Here is a 22,265-nt window from a genome sequence, read left to right on the forward strand (position 1 = left end):
CGTGGGGCCAACCTGATGGGCCTGGACCTGTTCTCCGCTCTGGGGTTTTCCCTCTTAGACACAAGGGGGGCAGCAATCCTGACTGTCGCCACACCTTGGCAGCAGAAGTGGCCATCGCTGTTTATGGGGCTGGGCTGCCTCTCCGCCTTCACCCATCAACCTCTCCTCAACCCTGCTGTGAAATCTGTCATCCAACCACTGCGCCGCATCCCGTTGGCTCTCCGTGATGGGGTCTCCGCCGAGCTGCAACAACTGCTGGAAGCTGGCATCATTGAACCGGTGGACGCGTCACCTTGGGTCTCAAACCTCGTGGTGGCTAAGAAGAAGTCGGGGGGCCTGCGTGTCTGCGTCGATCTACGTGCAGTAAATAAGGCAGTGGTCCCTGATAAGTATCCACTGCCCACCTCAGAAGAACTCACTGCTCAGTTCTATGGCTCTGAGGTGTTCTCCAAGCTCGACCTCAGACAGGGGTACTTACAGGTGCCCCTCCACCCCAGCAGCCGAAACCTCACAGCCTTTGTGACACATGCAGGAGTGTTTCGCTACACCAGGATGCCTTTGCTCCGCCACACACAGCTGGTGACACAACCATAGCCATTCCCTCAGCATGGCGAGACGCCCCGGGGCTTCATGCAGCTCCTACACGGGCCCCAGACATTTCTGGGCCTCAGCTTCCCCTGCCATCTCCCTCCCCACCTCGGCCTGACCAGCCTCAGGCCGCCCCGCGACCTGTTCGCACACGTTTACGCCCTGGCCACCTAGAGGACTTTGTGTCAACCTTTCATGTTTGAAATCCTGCCGGGGGGGGGGGGGGGAATGTTATGTATGCACACATCGACAGTGCTGCATTTGATTTGGTGCTGTTCTATTGTGCTGGGATCGATTGGTGATGCCTGCGGGCTCTGGGTTGTTTGATCGGGTCTGCCTTTGATGCTGTGTCAGTCTAAATAAAGAATGCCACGGAGAGGTTGTGTCGAGCGACAGCGCTGTGTCCTGACGTGATTTCTAAATACAATACACATGTTACCATGGTAACCTTGGCTACTCTTGTTTTCACCGTAGCTCATAAAACCGTTCATTAAAGACAATATCATAACGTTTGTACATGTTTCTACATTCAGTTAAACCCCCAAAAAACCAAATGAGCCCAGGAGCCAAAAACTAAACAAAACAACACTCAATAATGGCAAGAATCACCATCCTATTCCTCAACACAAACCAGCACGCAGCTACGGGCATGACGAGGCAAGTTAGCTAACTGGCTAACTAAGTAGCTAGCGAACTTTTCTAGTTCGACAAAATAAACTTTTTACTGGACATAAAGACCCAGAACCTCGTAGTTTGTAAGTCAAACATGTATACATTTGGTTCCTATATCATCCAATCATGCTAAGTGACAGTACATACCTGTTTTAAACAGAAAGAAAGCATAAAACAGGAGACGTGGTTGACTTGTTGAGCAGGCTGGTGACGTCTGAAGGCACGAGTCCACTGCAACACACTTATAGAAACACAATACTCTGCCAGACCAGCGCGCCCCCTTGTGGCGTGGAGACATATTGCAGCTGCAATACATTAGAAATACTTAGTCTACATAACAATGAAATAAATCTGGCTCCTAATAACAATATATCAAATACAATAACTTAAATTGTGACAACACAATTGTGAGTGTCACACATCAGTTTTTTCATAAAGATGTCCATAAGCCAGACACTAAAGATTGTGTTCTGAAAGGTGACACAAGGGTTGAAGAACTAAAAGGGACTGGGTGTAGCCTAATAACAATAACAGTGTTTCACAAGATATGAAAGAGCATTGATGTATTGATTTATTTTGGAAAAGAAGGAAATATTTTGTGTACATTTAAGTAAGCTGACATTTGGAAGGAAGTTTTCTATTCGTGGTTCAATATTTCTATGCAAGTTCATTGAAGTATTGTCTTAAGGACCTTTGTCAACTGTGACTGACTTCGTAATATTTTCTAGCCTTTACAATGCTTACTTTACTTTAAAAGATTGATTTTGAAAGACAGTGACCTAATTTAATTCACCCGGGACGACCCACCGAGGTCGGAATACCCCAGGGCTCGAACCCCGAACCTTCTCGCTGTGAGACGATCGCGCTAACCACTTCACCACCGTGCTGCCACAAGTTAAATGTGTACAGGTAATTTCCAACTAATTTAAAATGTCACAAATAAGTTGAGACTCAGTGTGTAGTAGCTGCTATAGAAAAGCAGTAGAGCCAGAGCAGACAGATGAGTATGGCGTTGTACAACAAGCAATACAGTCTGAAGAGCCTCGTAGAGGTGAAAGAGCCCGCACATTAACAGAAAAGGGAAAGGAATTTCAGAAAGGAAAAAAAATGATAGGGGTACTACTTCGCTTTGACAGTATTTATGAACGCTGGAAAGCTATAACTAAGGTGGCTAAAAAATCTGCAATAAATCGGGATCCCACTAACATCCTACATGAACACATCACCACTATTCAAAAGGAATTATCTGAACTGAATATTGTTTATGATGAATACCGAAGGATTAACAGCCCAGCTCACGACGTGCGCCGCAAGCTGGACAACTGTATATCAGTCACTAGGATTTTTGTACAGAATGCTCAGTCTCAAATTCAAGGAATAAAGGAGGAGCTGATTTGGCCTGATGTTAGCTCTGTATTTGCATCTTCAGTTTCCAGTGTTTCACCTCTGGCCTCTAATTGCTCTAAGGCTAATTCCATTCGCTCTAATGTATCCTCGATCAAAAGACAAGAGGCTGCTGCTAAGTATGCAGCTACATGAGCTGTATTGAAGATTATGGCTGAGCAAGAGTGCCACCAAGATAAACTGCAAAGACTCAAAACTGAAGATAAGCTGATAATTGCAGACCAAGAAGCAACTGCATTAACTCGCCGTCTTCAAGGAGAAAAGGAAGAGACTGAACGTAGGATAGAAAAGGAGAGACAAGAGGCTGCTCTCTTAAAGAAACAGCAAGAAGTGAATGCTGCAAGAAAAAAAAAGTGTAGAAGACTTGAAAAGAGAGCTTGAGTATTCGGGAGAGCTGAAAAGGCTAAATGCAGCCAGAGTGAGGCTTCAAGTCTATGACGAAAATGAGTTCTATCAGGACCAAAGACTTGCACCACAGAACTCTGAACTGCCTACGGTAGTGCAAGCAATTAATCAGGTGAACCCTGTGTATCAGCACACACAACCACCAAGAGATGTGGCTCCAAGAAGTGTGCTTCAAGATAACACAGGAGAGCTTGTGAAAGTTTTGGCTGAGGCTCTATCAGCAAATAGGCTACCCATTCTAGAGCCTACAATTTTTAGTGGAGGTCCACTCAAGTTTAATCACTGGAAATCATCCTTTCAGACACTAATTGAGAGGAAAAATATTCCAACTACAGAGAAAATCTTCTTCCTTCAGAAATATGTTGGAGGAGCAGTTAAAGAGGCCTTAGAAGGTTGTTTTCTGATTGATTCAGAAGATTCATATTACGCAGCATTGGACCTGCTCAGTGAACAATATGGCGAGCCTTTTGTAATTGCCAAAGCCTTCCAAGATAAATCACATGCCTGGCCAAAAATAGCCTCAATGGAGAGTGTGGAGTTAAGAAAATTCATGGACTTTTTACACAGTTGTGAATCTGCCATTGCTCACAATGAGAGTATAAAATGTTCTTAATGATGGAATTGAAAATCAAAAACTTACTGCCAAACTACCCAACCGGTTAAGTACCAGATGGAACCGAAAGGCCACACAACACCAACTGGAACACAGAAAGTTCCCAAGCTTCAATTATTTTGTAACCTTCCTAACAATGGAAGCCATCGCTTGCAACCCAGTAACATCTTACCATGCAGTACAACAAAGTGAACCTGATAAAGCAAAGATCAAGAACCAAAACACAGTGGCCTCCAAGAACCAAACTGTATGTGCCAAGATCTTCACAACCAACACCAGTGAAAGGAACAGTCACATGTGTGGTTTGTAAGAAAATAGGACACGGCTTACATAAGTGTTGCAAATTCGTTGAAATGCTGGTCGCTGACCGAGTCAAATTTATTCAGAGTGAGAGACTGTGCTTTGGCTATTTGAGTCCTGGCCATCAATCCAAGAGCTGCAGTAACCGGATGGTCTGCGACACCTGCTCAAACCGTCACCCCACATTCCTACACAAAAATCACTCCAAACAAAAACAAGAACCAAAGAGAGAACAATCTAAGGAAATAAGTAACAGTAAGGAAAGAAAGCTACAGTCAACACAACTACAAGATGTCACCAAGGAAACCACATCCAACAGAGTTGTGCAAGATGGCAATCGTACCCAGACTTCAGCAATAATACCTGTCTATGTATTAACACCAAGTGATTCAAGCAAGGAAGTTCTCGTCTACGCTCTGCTAGTTACACAAAGTGACACTTCATTCTTGAGGAAGTGGCAGATGTTCTTGATACGAACACAGAACAAGTGAAGCTGACACTATCTACAATGTCATCAAAAACGACAATTGTAACCTGTAAAAGACTCAAAGGCCTACAAATAAGAGGGCTATTTTCCTTTAAGATCACAGTGCCAACAGCTTACACTCGTGAATTCATCCCTGCTAATCGGACACACATCCCGATTCTGGAGACCGCCAAGGCATGGCCTCATTTTGGAGCATCTTGCAGAACACATTGCTCTGCAAAAGGAATGTGAAATTGGTCTGCTGATCAGGTACAATTGCCCACAAGCTCTAAGAAATTGTGCGGAGGAGAACCAACCCTTTGTGCAGAAAACTGATCTAGCTTGGAGCATAGTGAGTTATGGTGATCCATGCGAGCACTATGGTGATGCAGTTGGAATAAGTCATCGCGTCATTGTAAGGCAAGTGACACCTGAACCCAAACCAACAGTCAAGCTCAAAAGTGAAGTCCACTATGTTTGCAAGACTGATCAAAGAAATGATCACTCCAGGTGATATAATTAAGGTGCTATAATCCGATTTCAGTGAAAGAGTTGGAGAGGAGGTAACTGTCTCTCAGGAAGCTCTCCACTTCTTGACTAAGCTGAAAGATGGAGTCAAACACAAACAAGATGGTAATTATGAAATGCCCTTACCTTTCAAACAAGACAGACCAGAGCTACCCAATAATAAGTCATGTGCGTCAGCGTCTTATGTGCTTGGAACGGAAGCTCAAGAGAGACCAGAAATACTACTCAGACCACGTGAACTTTATGAAAGACATTATCACTTGTGGCGATGCAGAGAGGGTCCCAGAAGAAGAACTGAACAATCAACCAGTCTGGTATATTCCCCACCACGTAGTATACTATGCTCAAAAGCCCGGGAAGATACGTGTTGTCTTCAATTGCTCAGCAAGGTTCTAAGACACATCATTGAATGACCCCCTTCTTACTGGGCCAGAGCTCACAAACACCTTGGGGGGAGTTCTTTGTAGGTTTCGCAAGGGCCGATTGCTATTATGTGGGATGTGGAACGAATGTTCCATCAGTTCCATGTAAGGCCTGAAGACCAAGACTACCTGAGGTTCTTAGGGTGGGAGAATGGTGATCTAGTGTCTCCGCCATACATTTTTCGGATGAAAGTCCATCTGTTTGGGGCAGCCTCCTCACCCAGGTGTGCCAATTTTTGGTCTTAAACATCTAGCCACTGAAGGTCAGGATCAGTTTAACCAAAATACTGTTAAATTCATCCAAAATCATTTTTATGTTGACAGTGGAGATTGGCAAGAGTAACAGAAGTGTATCCCAGCACTGACGGAAGAGTCAGAAAGGTAAAACTGTTAATTAGTGACTCGACATGAGACAACTAGGGCAAATGCACCACTAAGCCAGTCTATCTTGATAGACCTGTACAAAAGACCATTCTACAGTAGTCCGCGGTGGTGTAGCGGTCTAAGCGTCGGCTTTGGGTTGATGCAGTTGCCCACTGGGGACTGGGGTTCGCGCCCCGGTCTCGTCAGATCCGACTATGGCCGGACTCAATGAAGTGGCAATCATTGGCAACGCTGTCTTCGAGAGGGAGGCGAAGTCGGCTTGTGTTTGTCACATGAATGCGTCTCTGTGTGTGTCGGAAAAAACAGTGGTTCGGCCTGGAGTCGCCTTGTCACGAAAGTGGGAAGGCGTCTCCTTTGAGACTGCCGGCCGGAGAGATACAGTTGGCGAACGCACGCAGTACGAGGGTGGGTGTTCGAATTGAAATAGGGATCGACTGGCCACTAAATTGGGAGAAAAAGGGAAAAATCAGAAATAAATTTATATAAAAAAAGACAATTCTACTGCTTGAGGCAGAATAAGTGTTATGGTTGTTCTTTTCATAAATATTAAGTTCATTGTGTGAAATTGAAAGTGAAATTGTGACGTGAAATCACAATAGTTTTGATTTGGTGGGAGTTTAACTGCCACAAATATTTTTATGTCATTATTTGATATGTTTTGTTTGCATATATTGTTTATATAGTTTATTTTCATGAATGTTGATTTTTTTTGTATTGAAACTATGCAGGAAGTATGTTTACGTTCTATGCTGGACAGGGTCACATTTAGTTGTTGCTATTTCCTCCAAGAAGAAACGTGAAGCGGGAAAAGTTTTTATACTCCGCCTAAAAGTTTGAGTGACAAAAGTGGTATTGCATTGCCGTTTGAATGTTTTGTTTTTGTTTGGGTGGACTCACTCACTCTTGGTTCTGTGCAGCCAGCGAGTTCGACGGTGGATTTGATGACGGTGATATTGAAGTACAAGGAAGATGAATAAATCCATCAGTAACAGAAGAACCACGGTGTCGTATATTTCCAGGAGGGAGTGATAGGAAGTATTCCAAAAAATTAAACCAGTGTGTTCAATTAAACCAAGGAGCATTAGGCCAATCTACGAACAAAATAAGCTCGCCATCGTCTTCTTTCGGCTTGTTTGCCGTTTCCCAGGGGTCGCAACAGCGGATTTGATAGTAATCATATCAATACCAATTCGTATTCAATACCATATGATGGGGTTTTTTTTGCCCCCCCCCCCAAATTTCGCTTTGCCAATTACCCCACTCTCTGAGCCATCCCGGTCGCTGCTGCTCCACCCCCTCCGTCGATCCAGGGAGGGCTGCAGACTACCACACGCCTCCTCCGATACATGTGGAGTCGCCAGCCGCCTCTTCTCACCTGACAGTGAGGAGTTTTGCCAGGGGGACGTAGCGCGTGGGAGGATCACGCTATTCCCCCCAGTTCTCCCTCCCCCCGAACAGGCGCCCCGACCGACCAGAGGAGGCGCTAGTGCAGCGACCAGGACACATACCCACATCCGGCGATATAGTTTGATTACGAGGTCATTTTGTTTGTAGTTTGGCCTAAATGCTCCTTGGTTTAATTGAACACAACGTGGTTTAACCCACAGACACGGCCAATTGTGTCTGTAGAGACGCTCGACCAAGCCGGAGGTAACACGGGGATTCGAACCGCGATCCACGTGTTGGTAGGCAACGGAATAGACCACCACGCCACCCGGATGCCCATGACACTGCGTTTTAATTGATTAATGCATTAACTGTGGAGAAGCACAACCATCATCATCATCATCATCATCATCATCATCAACCTTTATTTTAATAGGCAAGTTAATTAAGAGCAAACTCTTATTTACAATAACGGCCTATGTTGGGGGTAAGGGGATGGGGAGTAAAATAAAAAAGAGGTAAAAACAAGGAACAGCAGTGACATGACAGGCCAAGTACACAGATATAGATATCACAATCAGTACAACAAAACATTCATAGTGGTCATACTCACGTGTGCAGAGGAACAAGGCTGACATATAGCAACAGGTAAGACACAGCACATACGTTCACACACAGTCGAGCAGTAGCAGCAAATATGGAATAACCCAGGAGTAGGTTAATACACGTAAGCAGTGGTGGCAACATACAACACACACATAAGCATTAATGGTATTGGCAGCATACAGTATCAGCAGGGTTAGACAGTGGACAGTTAATTACAGCAGACAGCACAATTAACGGGACAGTATAGCAGGCAGTTAGGAGGCAAGCAGACATACAACTCAGGCAGTTAGAATATACAGTACATTTAGCGGCGATAAAGCAGACAGCAGGGGTGTAGCAACAGGTTATGACACCACACGTTTAGCAAGGTTTAAAAACAGACGGGGCGGGGGGGGGGCAGCAGGTTGGGCTATGACATACAGGCAGAGTATAAAACAATCATGGGAGCAGGAGGACAGACAAACAGTAATGGTGGCAAGGAGTTGGCTCAGGTAAAACAGCTGCAAGAGTGCACTAGCGTATTTGTTATGGTTTCCCTAAAGGAACGGACGGAGATGAATTTCTCCATATTCAGAGTTTTTTTGTAGCCTGTTCCAGCTGTCAGCTGCTGCATACTGAAACGAGGAGCGGCCTAATGAGGATTTGGTACTGCGAATACTTACCAGGATGTGCGTAGCTGAAAGGGTGGAGTGCTTCGGGGGTGGGCGTAGGTGGAGGTGGTGTGTGAGGTATGAGGGAGTGTGGCCTAGAAGTGTTTTGTAGATAAACGTCAACCAGTGGATGTTGCGTCTGGTTTCGAGGGAGGGCCAGTTTATGAGGGAGTACAGCTCGCAGTGATGGGTCCAATAGGGAGCATTGGTGGCAAAACGTATGGCGGAGTGATATAAAACATCTAAATGCTCGAGAGATCCCTTGCAGGCTGAACAGTAGATTACATCGCCGAAGTCGAGTAGCGGCAGGACAGTCATCTGGACCAGGGTACGTTTCGCTGAGGTAGTGAAAGAGGAGTGGTTTCTGTAGAGAGCCAAGCCTTGCTTTGACCTTGGCCTGCAGTTTGGACAGATGTTCCGAGAATGACAGGGTGCTGTCGATCCACACTCCTAGGTATTTATAGGAGGTGACCACTTCCAGCTTTTTGCCATCTGCGGCTACGATGGTGTCAGATTGGGAGGCACCTTTGCGGCCGAACCACATCATTTTGGTCTTGCTGGTGTTTAAGACCAGGCCAAGGGCAGAGAAGCCAGCTTGGATTTTTAGAAAACTCTCCTGGAGAGTTTTCAGGACAGCATCAGGGGAGGGACCAGAGGTGTACAGGACTGTATCATCAGCGTAGAGGTGTATCATGGAGTTTCCGGTGAACTGACTTATATTGTTGATATAGACTGAGAAGAGGACTGGTGCTAGAACCAGACTTATTAGGTTGAAAAAGAGTTCGACCCTTTTCAAAAGGTAGACCATAGAGCTCGTCATGTAGTTAGCGTATTTAAAGCCATGGGATATTTGGCTAATAAAGGATTAGGATACCCGTAAAGTCGACATAAGCCGTCACCCCTGTAAAATTCTCTTTAAGTCCATGCTCCAGTGAACTGAGGCTATTTGTAAGATGCTAACTATGAAGGTGCCCCTGATATTTTGTACTCTCAATGTATTTTTGATTTATTTATTTAATTTTATTACTTTATTTATCCCCTGGGGAAATTCCTCCTCTGCATTTAACCCATCTTAGCTGTGTAGCTAGGAGCAGTTGGCAGCCACCGTGCAGTGCCCGGGGACCAACGCCAGTCAGGGGCACAGAGGAGTATTAACCCTAACACGTATGTCTTTTTGATGGTGGGGGAAACCGGAACACCCGGAGAAAACCCACGCAGACATGGGGAGAACATGCGAACTCCACACAAAAAGGACCTGGGATGACCCCCCAAGGTTGGACAACCCCGGGGTTCGTACCTGTGACCTTCTCGCTGTGAGGCGACAGCGCTAGCCACTGCGCCACCGTGCCGCTTTGATGTGATTTCTGACCAGAAGTTGGTATAACAGGTATTTCAACCGAAAGACAAGTTTGATCTACAATTAAAAAAAAAACGAGGTAGACACTGATGTTTTTAATTTTCTAGAAATTAAACATGCCCCATTGAGCACACTCACTTATGAAACACTTGTATTAGATTGCATAGTGTAAATCTTCCTGCCTCACTGCTTTATCATTCATTTTGAACACCAAAAAGTTATTTGTGCCAAGGCTTTTCAAACACCCAAATTGGAAGCCAGTAATAAATCCAGGTGATACGGTTATCATACAGTATGAAAAAAATGTCTCTTCTCTTAAGTGGTAGGTATTTCAAACTGTAAATTTAAAAAAAAACAAAAAACAGACTGAATGGAAAACTGCTTCATTCTGACATGTCTGTGGCTATGTATTTCGCACACAAATTAAACAAGGGAAATCAGAGCAATAAATCAACATTAAAAACATTCAAGCAAGCCAACATGCTGTTTTTCTCCAATTTAACATTTTATTTTCATATTTGTTTGTTTTAGTAACATGGGAATACGCTCAAGCACGCTGCCAGAACGCCATATGAGAAACCAAAATGGGGGGGGGGGGAGAGAAAAAAAAAGGGCAAAGGGAGACATGAAGAACCAAGTAATTTTGGTCTCAACTGGTTATATGTTTTCAAACATTTTCTGTAGCAAATGTTTTGAAAATTGTTTTTTGTATCCCAAGCATATCCTGGTCCACATCTGTTTTACAGATATCACTACTGCCATTATATTCATGAATGCAGAAAAACGATAAAAGAAAAATAATCTGTATAATTATGAGTAGACCAGGTAGGTAAATGGGGGGAAAAGGAGGGTGAGGGAGGGCTAACCCAAAATGGCATAGCTGAGCTCTCAATATGAGAAAGCCGACTCATGTGGACTTAACAGGTTTCTTTTTCACAGAACGTTTCTGAAGCTGATCTGCAGCAGGCAGAAGGGTGAGAGGAGACGGGTTTGTTAGAGGGAGAAGTCGTCGCGGCTGACAGCCGTGTTTGGCAGGTTACGACGAAGCTCTGCCCTTGCCTCCTCACCAGGACTCCCATGCAACTGTTTCATCTTCAGTCCCGTTCAGCGACAAGCTTTAACACTTTGCCAATGGCAATGGTCTTACCTAGGCGAGATGGATACAAAGTCAGTGAACAGCAAACATTTACATTGTGTTAAACTTCTGTAAACTTTTCAACAACCCCCCTCCCAAAAAAAAAAAAAAAAAAAAGTTCCTCTACAAATTTGCAAAGCTAAGATCAATCCACAGGACTTCCCTGCCTGCACGTCTACTTGAGTACTATTTTCTGAGTAATCATTTCTAAGTCCATTTCCAAGAAGGCAAACAGAAAATACCTTTAGATCTTTCTTGAAAATGTACATTTATCAATTAAACTTTGCAACTTTCTGCTCTTTCCTCAGCAGCACAGCAGTAAACTTTATGGTAAGATTTAGAAGAACGACTGCTTGCAGGCAAGTCAGATATGCAGAATATCAATTAAAATACAATGCACTAGAGAAATGGGAAAGTAATGGAATCATGCACAAAAATTACCCAAAAGACCTGCAATTACCCATCACCAGGAATGTAACAGTACTTCACAAGACTAAATTTCCCATATAAATATGTGACAATTCAAATCAATGAGATGAAAAATGAATTGCGATACTCTTAACAGCAGCGGGCGCTATCTACTTTTGAGGTCGCTTGTTCGACATTCTACATCATCACATGCATCAGTAGCTGTATCAAGGTGCAAAGACATGGCGGCCACAAACTGATGCCACTTCGACAAGTTGCTGCATATGTCAACGTTTTCACCATATTGGACTGGGCAAGACTGGGCTGTACACAAATACGAGTAAACAAGGGAGCTGCAGTTTTCAAATTAAAAAGCACGATAATGTTTACATTTCTCAACTGATTTCAATGAGACTGTTTTGATATACGATCCAGTGGCCAATGCGGCGTTTATGTACAAACCCCAATTCCAATGAAGTTGGGATGTGGTGTAAAACATAAATAAAAACAGAATACAATGATTTGCAAATCCTTTTCGACCTATATTCAATTGAATACACTACAAAGACAAGCTATCTAATGTTCAAACTGATAAACTTTATTGTTTTTTTGCAAATATTCACTCATTTTGAATTTGATGCCTGCAACACGTTCCAAAAAAGCTGGGCCAGGGGCATGTTCACCACTGTGTTACATCAGCTTTCCTTTTAACAACACTCAGTAAGCATTTGAGAACTGAGGACACTAATTGTTGAAGCTTTGTAGGTGGAATTCTTTCCCATTCTTGCTTGATGTACGACTTCAGTTGCTCAACAGTCCGGGGTCTCCGTTGTCGTATTTTGCGCTTCATAATGCACCACACATTTTCAATGGGAGACAGGTCTGGACTGCAGGCAGGCCAGTCTAGTACCCGCAGTCTTTTACTACGAAGCCACGCTGTTGTAACACGTGCAGAATGTGGCTTGGCATTGTCTTGCTGAAATAAGCAGGGACGTCCCTGAAAAAGACGTCGCTTGGATGGCAGCATATGTTGCTCCAAAACCTGTATGTACCTTTCAGCATTAATGGTGCCTTCACAGATGTGCAAGTTACCCATGCCATGGGCACTAACACACCCCCATACCATCACAGACGCTGGCTTTTGAACTTTGTGCTGATAACAATCTGGATGGTCCTTTTCCTCTTTAGCCCGTAGGACACGACGTCCATGATTTCCAAAAACAATTTGAAATGTGGACTCGTCAGACCACAGCACAGTTTTCCACATTGCGTCAGTCCATCTCAGATGAGCTCGGGCCCAGAGAAGCCGGCGGCGTTTCTGGGTGTTGTTGATATATGGCTTTCGCTCTTGCATGGTAGAGTTTTAACTTGCACTTGTAGATGTAGCGACGAACTGTGTTAACTGACGATGGTTTTCCGAAATGTTCCTGAGCCCACATGGTAATATCCTTTACAGAATGGTGTCGGTTTTTAATGCAGTGTCGCCTGAGGGATCAAAGGTCACAGGCATTCAATGTTGGTTTTCGGCCTTGCCGCTTCCATGCAGAGATTTCTCCGGATTCTTTGAATCTTTTGATGATATTATGGACTGTAGGTGATGAAATCCCTAAATTCCTTGCAATTGTACGTTGAGAAATGTTGTTCTTAAACTGTTGGACTATTTGCTCACGCAATTGTTCACAAAGTGGTGAACCTCGCCCCATCCTTGCTTGTGAGCGACTGAGCCTTTCGGGGATGCTCCTTTTATATCCAATCATGACACTCACCGGTTTCCAATTAACCTGTTCACCTGTGGAATGTTCCAAACAGGTGGTTCTTGAGTATTCCTCAACTTTCCCAGTCTTTTGTTGCCCCTGCCCCAGCTTCTTTGGAACGTGTTGCAGGCATCAAAATCAAAATTAGTGAATATTTGCAAAAAACAATAAAGTTTATCAGTTTGAACATATCTTGTCTTTGTAGTGTATTCAATTGAATATAGGTCGAAAACGTTCGCGGTGGTGTAGCGGTCTAAGCATCGGCTTTGTGTCGATGCTGTTGCCCACTGGGGACCGGGGCTCGCGCCTCGGTCTCGTCAGATCCGACTATGGCCGGACTCAGTGAAGCAGCGACAATTGGCAACGCTGTCTTCGGGAAGGGGGCGGAGTCGGCTTGTGTTCGTCACATGAATGCGTCTCTGTGTGTGTCGGAAAAAGCAGTGGGGAGGCCTGGAGTCGCCTTGTCACGAAAGTGGGGAGGCGTGTCCTTCGAGACTGCCGGCCGGAGAGATGCAGTTGGCGAACACATGCAGTACGAGGGTGGGTGTTTGAATTAAAATAGGGATCAATTGGCCACTAAAAAGGGAAAAATCAGAAATAAATTTATGGAATATAGGTCGAAAAGGATTTGCAAATCATTGTATTCCGTTTTTATTCACGTTTCACACAATGTCCCAACTTCATTGGAATTGGGGTTTGTATATACTATGTCTATGGCCGCAGGTGGGACGTGAATTTCCAGAGATCTCAGCTCCTGCCTGAAAATGTAGAATGCTGATATGAACACAGGCCAAGCCTTAAGTTTATTTGAGATTTGTTTCAAAATTAAAATTTTAAAATAAAATTGGCCTGCCACCCAATGACTGCTGGGAGAGGCTCCAGCATCCTGCGACCCTGAGAGCAGGATAAGCGGTTTGGATAATGGATGGATGGGATTTGTTTTAAAGTTCAAATTTACTTTTTATTTAAAGTTATTTTTAGTTTCACTTTTTTTCTCTCTCTTTTTTTTTAAACGAGGATTTCCCCCCTTTTTTCTCCCCAATTGTACTCAGCCAATAACCCCACTCTTCCGAGCAGTCCCAGTCACTGCTCCACCTCCTGTGCCGATCCGGGGAGGACTGCAGACTACCACGTCTCCTCTGATACATGTGGAGTCACCAGCTGCTTTTTTTTACCTGACAGTGAGGAGTTTCGCCAGGGGGACATAGCGCATGAGAGGATCACGCTATTCCCCCCAGTTCCCCCTCCCCCCAGAACAGACACCCCGAATGACCAGAGGAGGCACTAGTGCAGCGGCCAGGGCACATACCCACATCTGGCTTCCCACCCGCAGACACAGCCAATTGTGTCTGTAGGGACACCCAACAAAGCCAGAGGTAACCGGTGATCCCCATGTTGTTAGGCAATGGAATAGACCACTACGCTACACCCCTTCAGTTTCACTTTTACAAAGAAAATTAAATGTGAATTGTTTTGCATAATTTATACCCTACTTCAGAAATAAAGATTCTTTAATTTGATAGACAAGATGAAAGAATATCTTTTGTAGATATGTCCGAAATAAAGGAATGAAAATTTTCAGTAATAATTTGTCTTCAATCTTTTGTTAAAAACAAAGAAAAGAAAATTGTATCGTAAATCATCTCTACTCATAACCATCTCTAGAGGTCAATAAAAGGACACCTGAGCTTTTACAGCTTGTGAATGTTAAAATGCCTCACACCATGCATTGAACCCATACAGTAGGGGACTTGGGTGGTGCAGCAGACAAATGTGCTAGCGTCCCAATGCTGAGGCAAGTTTCCCCAGAGAAATCTGTAGCTGGCAGGTGGAAAGAAACCATTAGCGATGGCACAGGCATAAGGGAACACATCTGGTCTACAACCTTGCCAACCACTGAAGAGGTTATGCAATGGTAGGGATAACAGGGAATTGGACATGCAATATTGGGATGAAAAAGAGGGACAATTAAAAAATAAAATTAGAATGAAGACAATTACATATTAAGGAGTTTTATGTAAAGTTTTCCTCTATTTGCTTGTTAAACCTTGGTACATATAATTTCAATGTGGTTCTTTTTGCTATTTTATTACTTCATATATTAAGGATAAACTGTAGCGAGAGTACGGCGCAGGTTGAGGAGAGCCTGGAGACGTGAAGGTATGCACCGGAGAGAAGAGGAATGAAAGTCAGTAGCAGCAAGATGGAATACCTATTCGTGAATTAGGACAGTGGAATGGTGAGGATGCAAGGAGTAGAGGTGAAGAAGGTGTATGAATTTAAATCCTTGGGGTCAACTGTCCAAAGTAATGGGTAGTGCAGAAGAGAGGTGAAGGAGAGTGCAGGCAGGGTGGAGTGGGTGGAGAAGAATGTCAGGAAGTGATTTGCAACAGAGGGTTATCAGCAAGAGTTAAAGGGAAGGAGTTAAAAGACAGGAGGCGGCACTGGAAGTGGCAGAGTTGAAGATGCTAAGATATTCATTGGCAGTGACAAAGGACAGCATTAGGAATGATTATATTAGAGGGACAGCTCAGGTTGGACGGTTTGGAGACAAAGCAAGAGAGGCAAGGTTGAGATGGTTTGGATATATATAGTATATACGTATATATATGTGTGTATGTGTGTGTGTGTATAAACACTGCAAAAATTAAGAATTAAAGTGTCATTTTGTCCATTTGAGATACAAAAATGTGATAAGATTTGATGCACTTGAATAGTCGTGTTATTATTTAGATTTAGCTCCATTTGTCACTGATGCCTCTTGTTGTTCACTTTTAAACAAAAAGTAGGTAATTAAAATTATTTATTTTAGATGTAAAAACTGGAGCCAAATTAAATACAAAAAATTTGAAAGTTTTTTCAAAAGCAGAATATTACCATAGGGTGAAATAATTTATTGTATAAATAATTAAATGAATAAATACATCTGAGCATAGGTAAGGTCTAAACTGAGCCGTTACATAACGGTCAGAGTAAATTAAACTCAAACATTAGCAGGTATGGAACAAGTTATGTAGCATACCACAACTTGTAGAAGCAACTGTAAAACAAACTCAACCCAATTGTATGAAATCAAATTTGCTACAAGAATCTTCTGTGTCCCAGAAAATATTCCTTGTCCTCAAATACGGCCTAAAACAAAGCTGTGGCTGAGCTAAGATGGTTGGCTATGCTGCAGTTTGCTGGCCAAGAACAGTGTCCAGAGCATTGAACCACTTGCTTGCGCTTCTAAAAGCGTTGCTAAAATTGTTACGGACATCAAAGCTTGTTGTCCAGCTTAATTTGCCTCGTTATTGTAACATTGTTTCAGTGTTTGCTGCATACCCTGCTCCCCTAAAACACTAAGCAAGTTTCATTGACCTTCCCACTGCACACTGTGGATTCAACCCCACAGAATTTCTTCTTCCACCCAAATAAAGACAAGTACTTTCTTGTCAGTCTTCCACAATAAGGTCACTGCTTCAATTGCTTGTTCAGATGTCAATTTAAAAGCGTGCTGTTGTCAGTCTCTACTGAATCTGCAAGTATTAATGTTTAATAGATGAGTAGATTCAAGTAGAATAATCCAAGTTATTTAAAGATAATGACTTATTTGTGATGCTTCTCTTGAGTCTTGTCTTCAACCAATGTAACGTTCACTACAAGTAGCTCCACCTCATGGGACCAAGAACATGCATTTGGTTGTAAATCCTGAGGTATTGCTAAATTCAAATGCCTGGATTCTGCATTACTAATAATGGAAACACTTTGTGAACCAGTGCTCGCAGTTTATCAGTGAGGGACACTGGCACAGGCCAATGATGGAAAGGTTCCTTATATACTTCTGGCATCTAGACACTTCACCCCTTATTATAGAGTTGCTGGAATAATATATTAATTTGTTTTAGAATCTCTGACTGATGTGCAAATGTGTTTTCATGAATTTATTACTTTTGCACACCCAAAAAACTATCAATTCAACCAAAGTCCGGCATGGGAATTTCCAACGTCACAATATGTGAAAGATTATGGGTTATAACCTTTGATATCGTCTAAGATTTTTTTCCCAAATACTGTGATGAAAATTTTAACCCTACTTCAACATGTCAAGACACTGACAACCATAAAAACAAAATAGTGTGCCCAAAATGCCACTACCCAAGCTGAGCAAAACCCTGTTTTCTCTACACTTTGGTCTTCTATACAATATAGCAAACCTCTTTCTCTGCACATCAAGGGTGACTGTGGTCCCTTACCTTCGTCCCGTAAGGTGAACCGACCCATTTGGGGGAATTCTTTAAAGGTTTCAAGGCAGATGGTTCCAGCGGTGCGAAGGCGGGCAATGCACACCTGGTCCTGTTTAACAAAGCGTGGTCGTGTCTTACTCTTCTCCCCCGTCTTTTTGTCTACCAGACAAATTAAGGCCTTCAAGAGAAATGTGTGATTGTTAGATCCTCAGTAAATATATATTTACAACACAATGGAAAATAAACTATGTATTAAAATTTTACTATTTGAAGTCTACAACCGTGTTTTATAGTGCCTAATTAGTTTATTTAAGATGATCACCAAGACAAGGAAAGAGTTAGGGCTGCACTATATTGACACAACATTAGTTTACATGTGCCACTTGATCCCATACAACACAGGCTTAATCTAGATTAAATATAAGTCATTTGTGTGATTATTTCTTGTGAAAAGATAATATTGTGATATAAAATAAAAGGTTAAAAGGGAAACCTTATCAGGGATTTCACAGTCTACATTTTCATGATATTGGGAGGTTTCCATTTGGGGTGTTCCCAAGGTTATTAAGTACCCAAGCTGAGGGTTAGGTAGCAAGGGGATGAGTTTTCACTGGATTTACAAGGACAGAAGTGCCTGTTAACTTTTGTCCAGCTGAGGGGGAAAAGCAGTTACTTAGAGAGGCCATATGGCACACTCGCCCTATAAACCTTTGCACTTACAAATTAAACAAATTAACTGCATATTATTGGAACTTCAAGTGAACACTGAGTATAAATCATTGCTATGTGATTTTTTTACATTTTTTTTTTAAATACAATCAGCCAAGACTCTCAGACTCCCCTTTGAGAATGAATTACTAATTCTCAAAACACTATAGGGCTTGCTTAGGACACAAGCAGATGCGTTTAAAAATATGCAATTGGTCTGAATCAGTTGGTGAGTTGATTGAGATTTCACGGCTGGATCTGTGAACCCCAGACACTATCAGAGTCTTTGCCAAATTCTGACTAAGTGTAGCCATCAGGGTTTCCTCTCTGATGTTGAGATTGGCTACTAAAGGGACGAATTTGCGCAATTATTCTGTACTGAGTATCCATCCTTACATAACTCTTCTAAACCCTTCTAAACGAGCTACCTAAATGTGTATGCACATTTGTGTCTTCAAACAACAGGCAGCGTATTACCCACAAAGCTGTATATTCCCATTTTAAATAAATTGCAAAAAGAATTAAAAGTTCAACCCATGCAAATCCTGCATTTCTTAATCAAATATCAACCGTTTGTGTAGCTTTGAAGTAAACCATATATTGTTAATGCATTTACAAGATGTGTATTAGGGGTGGTCTTACTGTAATTTGCACTTCTTCAATGCAGGTGTGGATGTGAAGTACTGCATTGTAACCTGGGCAGATGATGGACCTGTGTTCGATGATGACGATCTGTGAGAGGAAAAAAACAAAGCCATACATTATTGAGAAAACCATAGAAAACAAGCATTCTGCTTCTTCCTTTAACACTAGAACGACCAAGACATTCATTTTCAGTTTAATAACTGTGTGTGAGTGTGTGTGTGTGTGGGGGGGGGGGGGATACAGACTTGCCGCTCCCTGAATTCTCCTAAAATTGCATATATTTGCATTAAAACGAGTTTTAGACCAATTGCACACAAAAAAAAAGTTACAATAAGATCTACCGGAAACGACCATCACCGGTCAAAATGACTGCTCGTAATTTGCGCATGACGGTGCACGTCATGTCACTATTTATGACGTGTTTTGGTCGCATCAGTTCCTTCGCGAAGTTCATTGCTCTATCCTAGAAAAAAACTATTATTCTCCAGTGCAAAGTAATAGTCTAAATTTTATTTATTATTATTTCCAATATGTCTGGGTACAGACGCCATTTCAGACGCACCATAACTACCACTGACGCATTGCAGTATGTACAGGCGTTGGCCAGTGGCCATTTTAAATTGTTTGAAAAATAGTATTATTGTTATTAAAATGTTAATTTTGGTGTCAGTCGTTTCATAACAGACATACTAACATATGTAATGCATTAATATCTAAATTGGGTATTTATCTTGACAGAATATAGTCGTTCTAGTAGTTTTTAAGTTCCGGTCGTTGTTTTGGGACTGTTTCAACATTTATTTTCAGTTCTTTTTTTACATTTCATGTTTTATAGGTCTTATTACGTTTGTTAGATTAGCAATATGTGTTTTCCATTTTGTTTTTCAGGTAATATTTTCACTTTTTCAATTTTGCTATTCAAGTTCGACCATGTCTCTTTGAAGTTTAAATTGTTTAAAAATAGTATTATTAGTTAGTTAGTTAGTTGTTAAAGTGTTATTTTGCTGTCAGTCGTTTCCTAACAGACATACTAACATATGCAATGCATATGGGTATGTATCTTGACAGATTATAGTTTAAAAACCAGCGGCCATTTTGACTGCCCATGGTCGTTTTAGGTAGGAGTGAAATCCTGGTCGTTCTAGTGTTAACATTTTAGCACTAAAAATTAAAATTGAAAAAATGTGTTTCTTTATTTGTGCAACTGCAGGGCAAATTTGCATATGGAGTAAAAATTGTACAATTAATAAATTATACCAAACAGTGAGGATACAGCAATGTGAAAAATTTTAATGTAGGTGATTTCAAAATACATGAAATCCTAAACTAATCCAAATATGACTATGCAGTATTTATGTAAAGGCCGATTACATTTATATTCGTTAAAGGTGGGGTATGCAGTTTTTTTAATGTCATTGGGCAAAAATTCCATAATAACCTTTCAGCATTTTGTAATTCAAGTGGTATGAGAAAAAACTAGACTTGTGCACCTCCTCTTGGCTCTGTATTTGGGCTTTAGAAAATCTAGCCCGGATGGAAGATTTTAGCCAATCACAGGTTATTTCAGAGAGCGGGCTTTCCTATTGGCTGTTCTACAATTATAGCTACATGTATACATGATCAATTCGCATCTGCCCTTCCCCACCAGTCGTTTGTGGTTGTAAAATAAATCAATTTGGCACGGAAACGCATGCCGTATCTTATCATGCTGCAGAGCTGCTGTCTAACGGAGTCGAATTCCTTCCGTTTCTTATGTATTCCTCCTACCAGGTCTGGGTAGAATCGCACCGGCTGGTCCTTGTAGAGAATTTGCTTTTTGGCTCTGACCGCTTTCATTACTGTCATCTTGTCTCTGTCATTCAGGAACTTCATAACCATTGTTCTCAGAGGGGCATTTGGGTCTCTTCTCTGGCCAACTCTGAGGGCTCTCTCTAAGATAAGTTTCGAGTTTAATGAAGTGATTCCTAGTGCCTCGGGTATCCAAGCTTCAAGGAAGGAGCAGGGGTCATCACCCTCCACCTTCTCCAGCAGGTTCACGAGCCTTGAACTGGACCTCGCCTCCAAGTCAATAACTTTGTCCTCCAGTTCTCCGTTTTTACTTTCAAGGCCCTGGACCTTGGCTTCAAGGGTAGCAACATCATCCTCAGTGCTATAAATGTGGCTCTCGCGTACGGGTAGCATAGCAGTCTATTCCGTTGCCTACCAACACGGCGATTGCTGGTTCGATCCCCGTGTTGCCTATGGCTTGGTCGGGCATCCCTACAGACACAATTGGCCATGTCTGCAGGTGGTAAGCCAGATGTGGGTATGTGTCCTGGTTGCTGCACTAGCACCGCCTCTGGCGGTTGCGGCACCTGTTCGGGGGGGAGGGGGAACTGGGGGGAATAGTGTGATCCTCCCATGCACTACGTCCCCCTGGTGATACTCCTGACTGTCAGGTGAAAATAAGCGGCTGGCGACTCCACATGTATCAGAGGAGGCATGTGGTAGTCTGCAGCCCTCCCCGGATCAGCAGAGGGGGTAGAGCAGCGACTGGGATGGCTCGGAAGAGTGGGGTAATTGGCTGGATAAAACGCAGAAATGCAGATCTCTGCACTTTTAACATGTTCCATACAATCCCCAACCTCCTTCCTCACTCCTTCTATTGCAGCCAGTATTCCGTCAAATCTGTTGGAGAAGTCGGCCTTCAGGGCTTAGCTTTGAGAACTGACCTATCGCTCAGTCCCGCCCCTCAAACGCAGACGAGCCAATGGCAGTGTACCAAATGCACCCGGGAGCTCACTCGGACATCTAGAGCTAACGACTCCATTAAGTAGCATCAGAGTTGCATCAGAAGTCGTGGTTTTTGTGATGTTTTATGGATACAAGTTAAACAAATATGGCCAAACGATGTGCAACACTGATAAGAGGTATCCTGAGAGGATAGAATGGGGTATATTTTATCTCATTTCCCAAACCAAAACAAGACAAAGCCAAATGTCTCTGGTGGATTAAGCTATGTGGCAGACCACACAGTCAACTCAGCGTAACAAATATAAACGAGGATGTCTACATTTGTTCTAAGGTAAGGCAAGATTGTGTGTAATATACTTTTCACTTTGAAGCAAACTTTTAATGATGAAATCATTAAAAGTCTGCTTTAAATAATAAACTATTTTAATATACTAATACACGTACATCTCAGTGCCTCTCCAGGATTAACGTTAGTTAATTGAAGATAAATTAAAGATAGAAGATAAATTACCCTGCAGTGCACAAACAATGCTGGTCCTGGATGATGTTATCTGCAATTGTGATGAACGTGAGATGAAGCTTTTCCCTGTTGCATTGTGATCTATAAACTCTCGCCTCCAATTTAAGCTTGTCACCCACCATATCAAGTTTTAAATTTTGTACATATCCCTCCATAGCATAGTGAAGTCCTTTTTGATGGCTTCTAGATGAAATCAGGTCCTTCTGTCTCCAAAAGTTATGTATAGCCTCTTGGGATATAGTTTTGACATCGATAGCTGCCATTGTAACTCTCTAATCAGCCTGGGTAGCTTGTCCAAGTTAGCAACAGTAACTAAGGGGGCGGGGCTTAGCGATAGGTCCATTGGCACATTTTT

General features: G+C 42.6%; 1 protein-coding gene across 1 annotated transcript in view; it reads right to left on the bottom strand.

The window, feature by feature from the left end:
• Nucleotides 1-9,885: 9,885 nt before the first annotated feature.
• gspt1l (G1 to S phase transition 1, like) overlaps nucleotides 9,886-22,265 on the bottom strand; it is a 44,692-nt gene continuing 32,312 nt past the window's right edge. The window contains exons 12-14 of the mRNA XM_056287160.1: nucleotides 18,655-18,744; nucleotides 17,314-17,482; nucleotides 9,886-10,928 (exon numbers count right to left, since the gene is read on the bottom strand). Coding sequence (XP_056143135.1) covers nucleotides 10,876-10,928; nucleotides 17,314-17,482; nucleotides 18,655-18,744 — 312 coding nt within the window. The 3' untranslated portion in view covers nucleotides 9,886-10,875. The remainder of the gene's footprint in view (nucleotides 10,929-17,313; nucleotides 17,483-18,654; nucleotides 18,745-22,265) is intronic.

This window comes from Lampris incognitus, chromosome 10 (assembly GCF_029633865.1).
Source record: "Lampris incognitus isolate fLamInc1 chromosome 10, fLamInc1.hap2, whole genome shotgun sequence".
NCBI classification, from domain to species: Eukaryota; Metazoa; Chordata; class Actinopteri; order Lampriformes; family Lampridae; genus Lampris; species Lampris incognitus.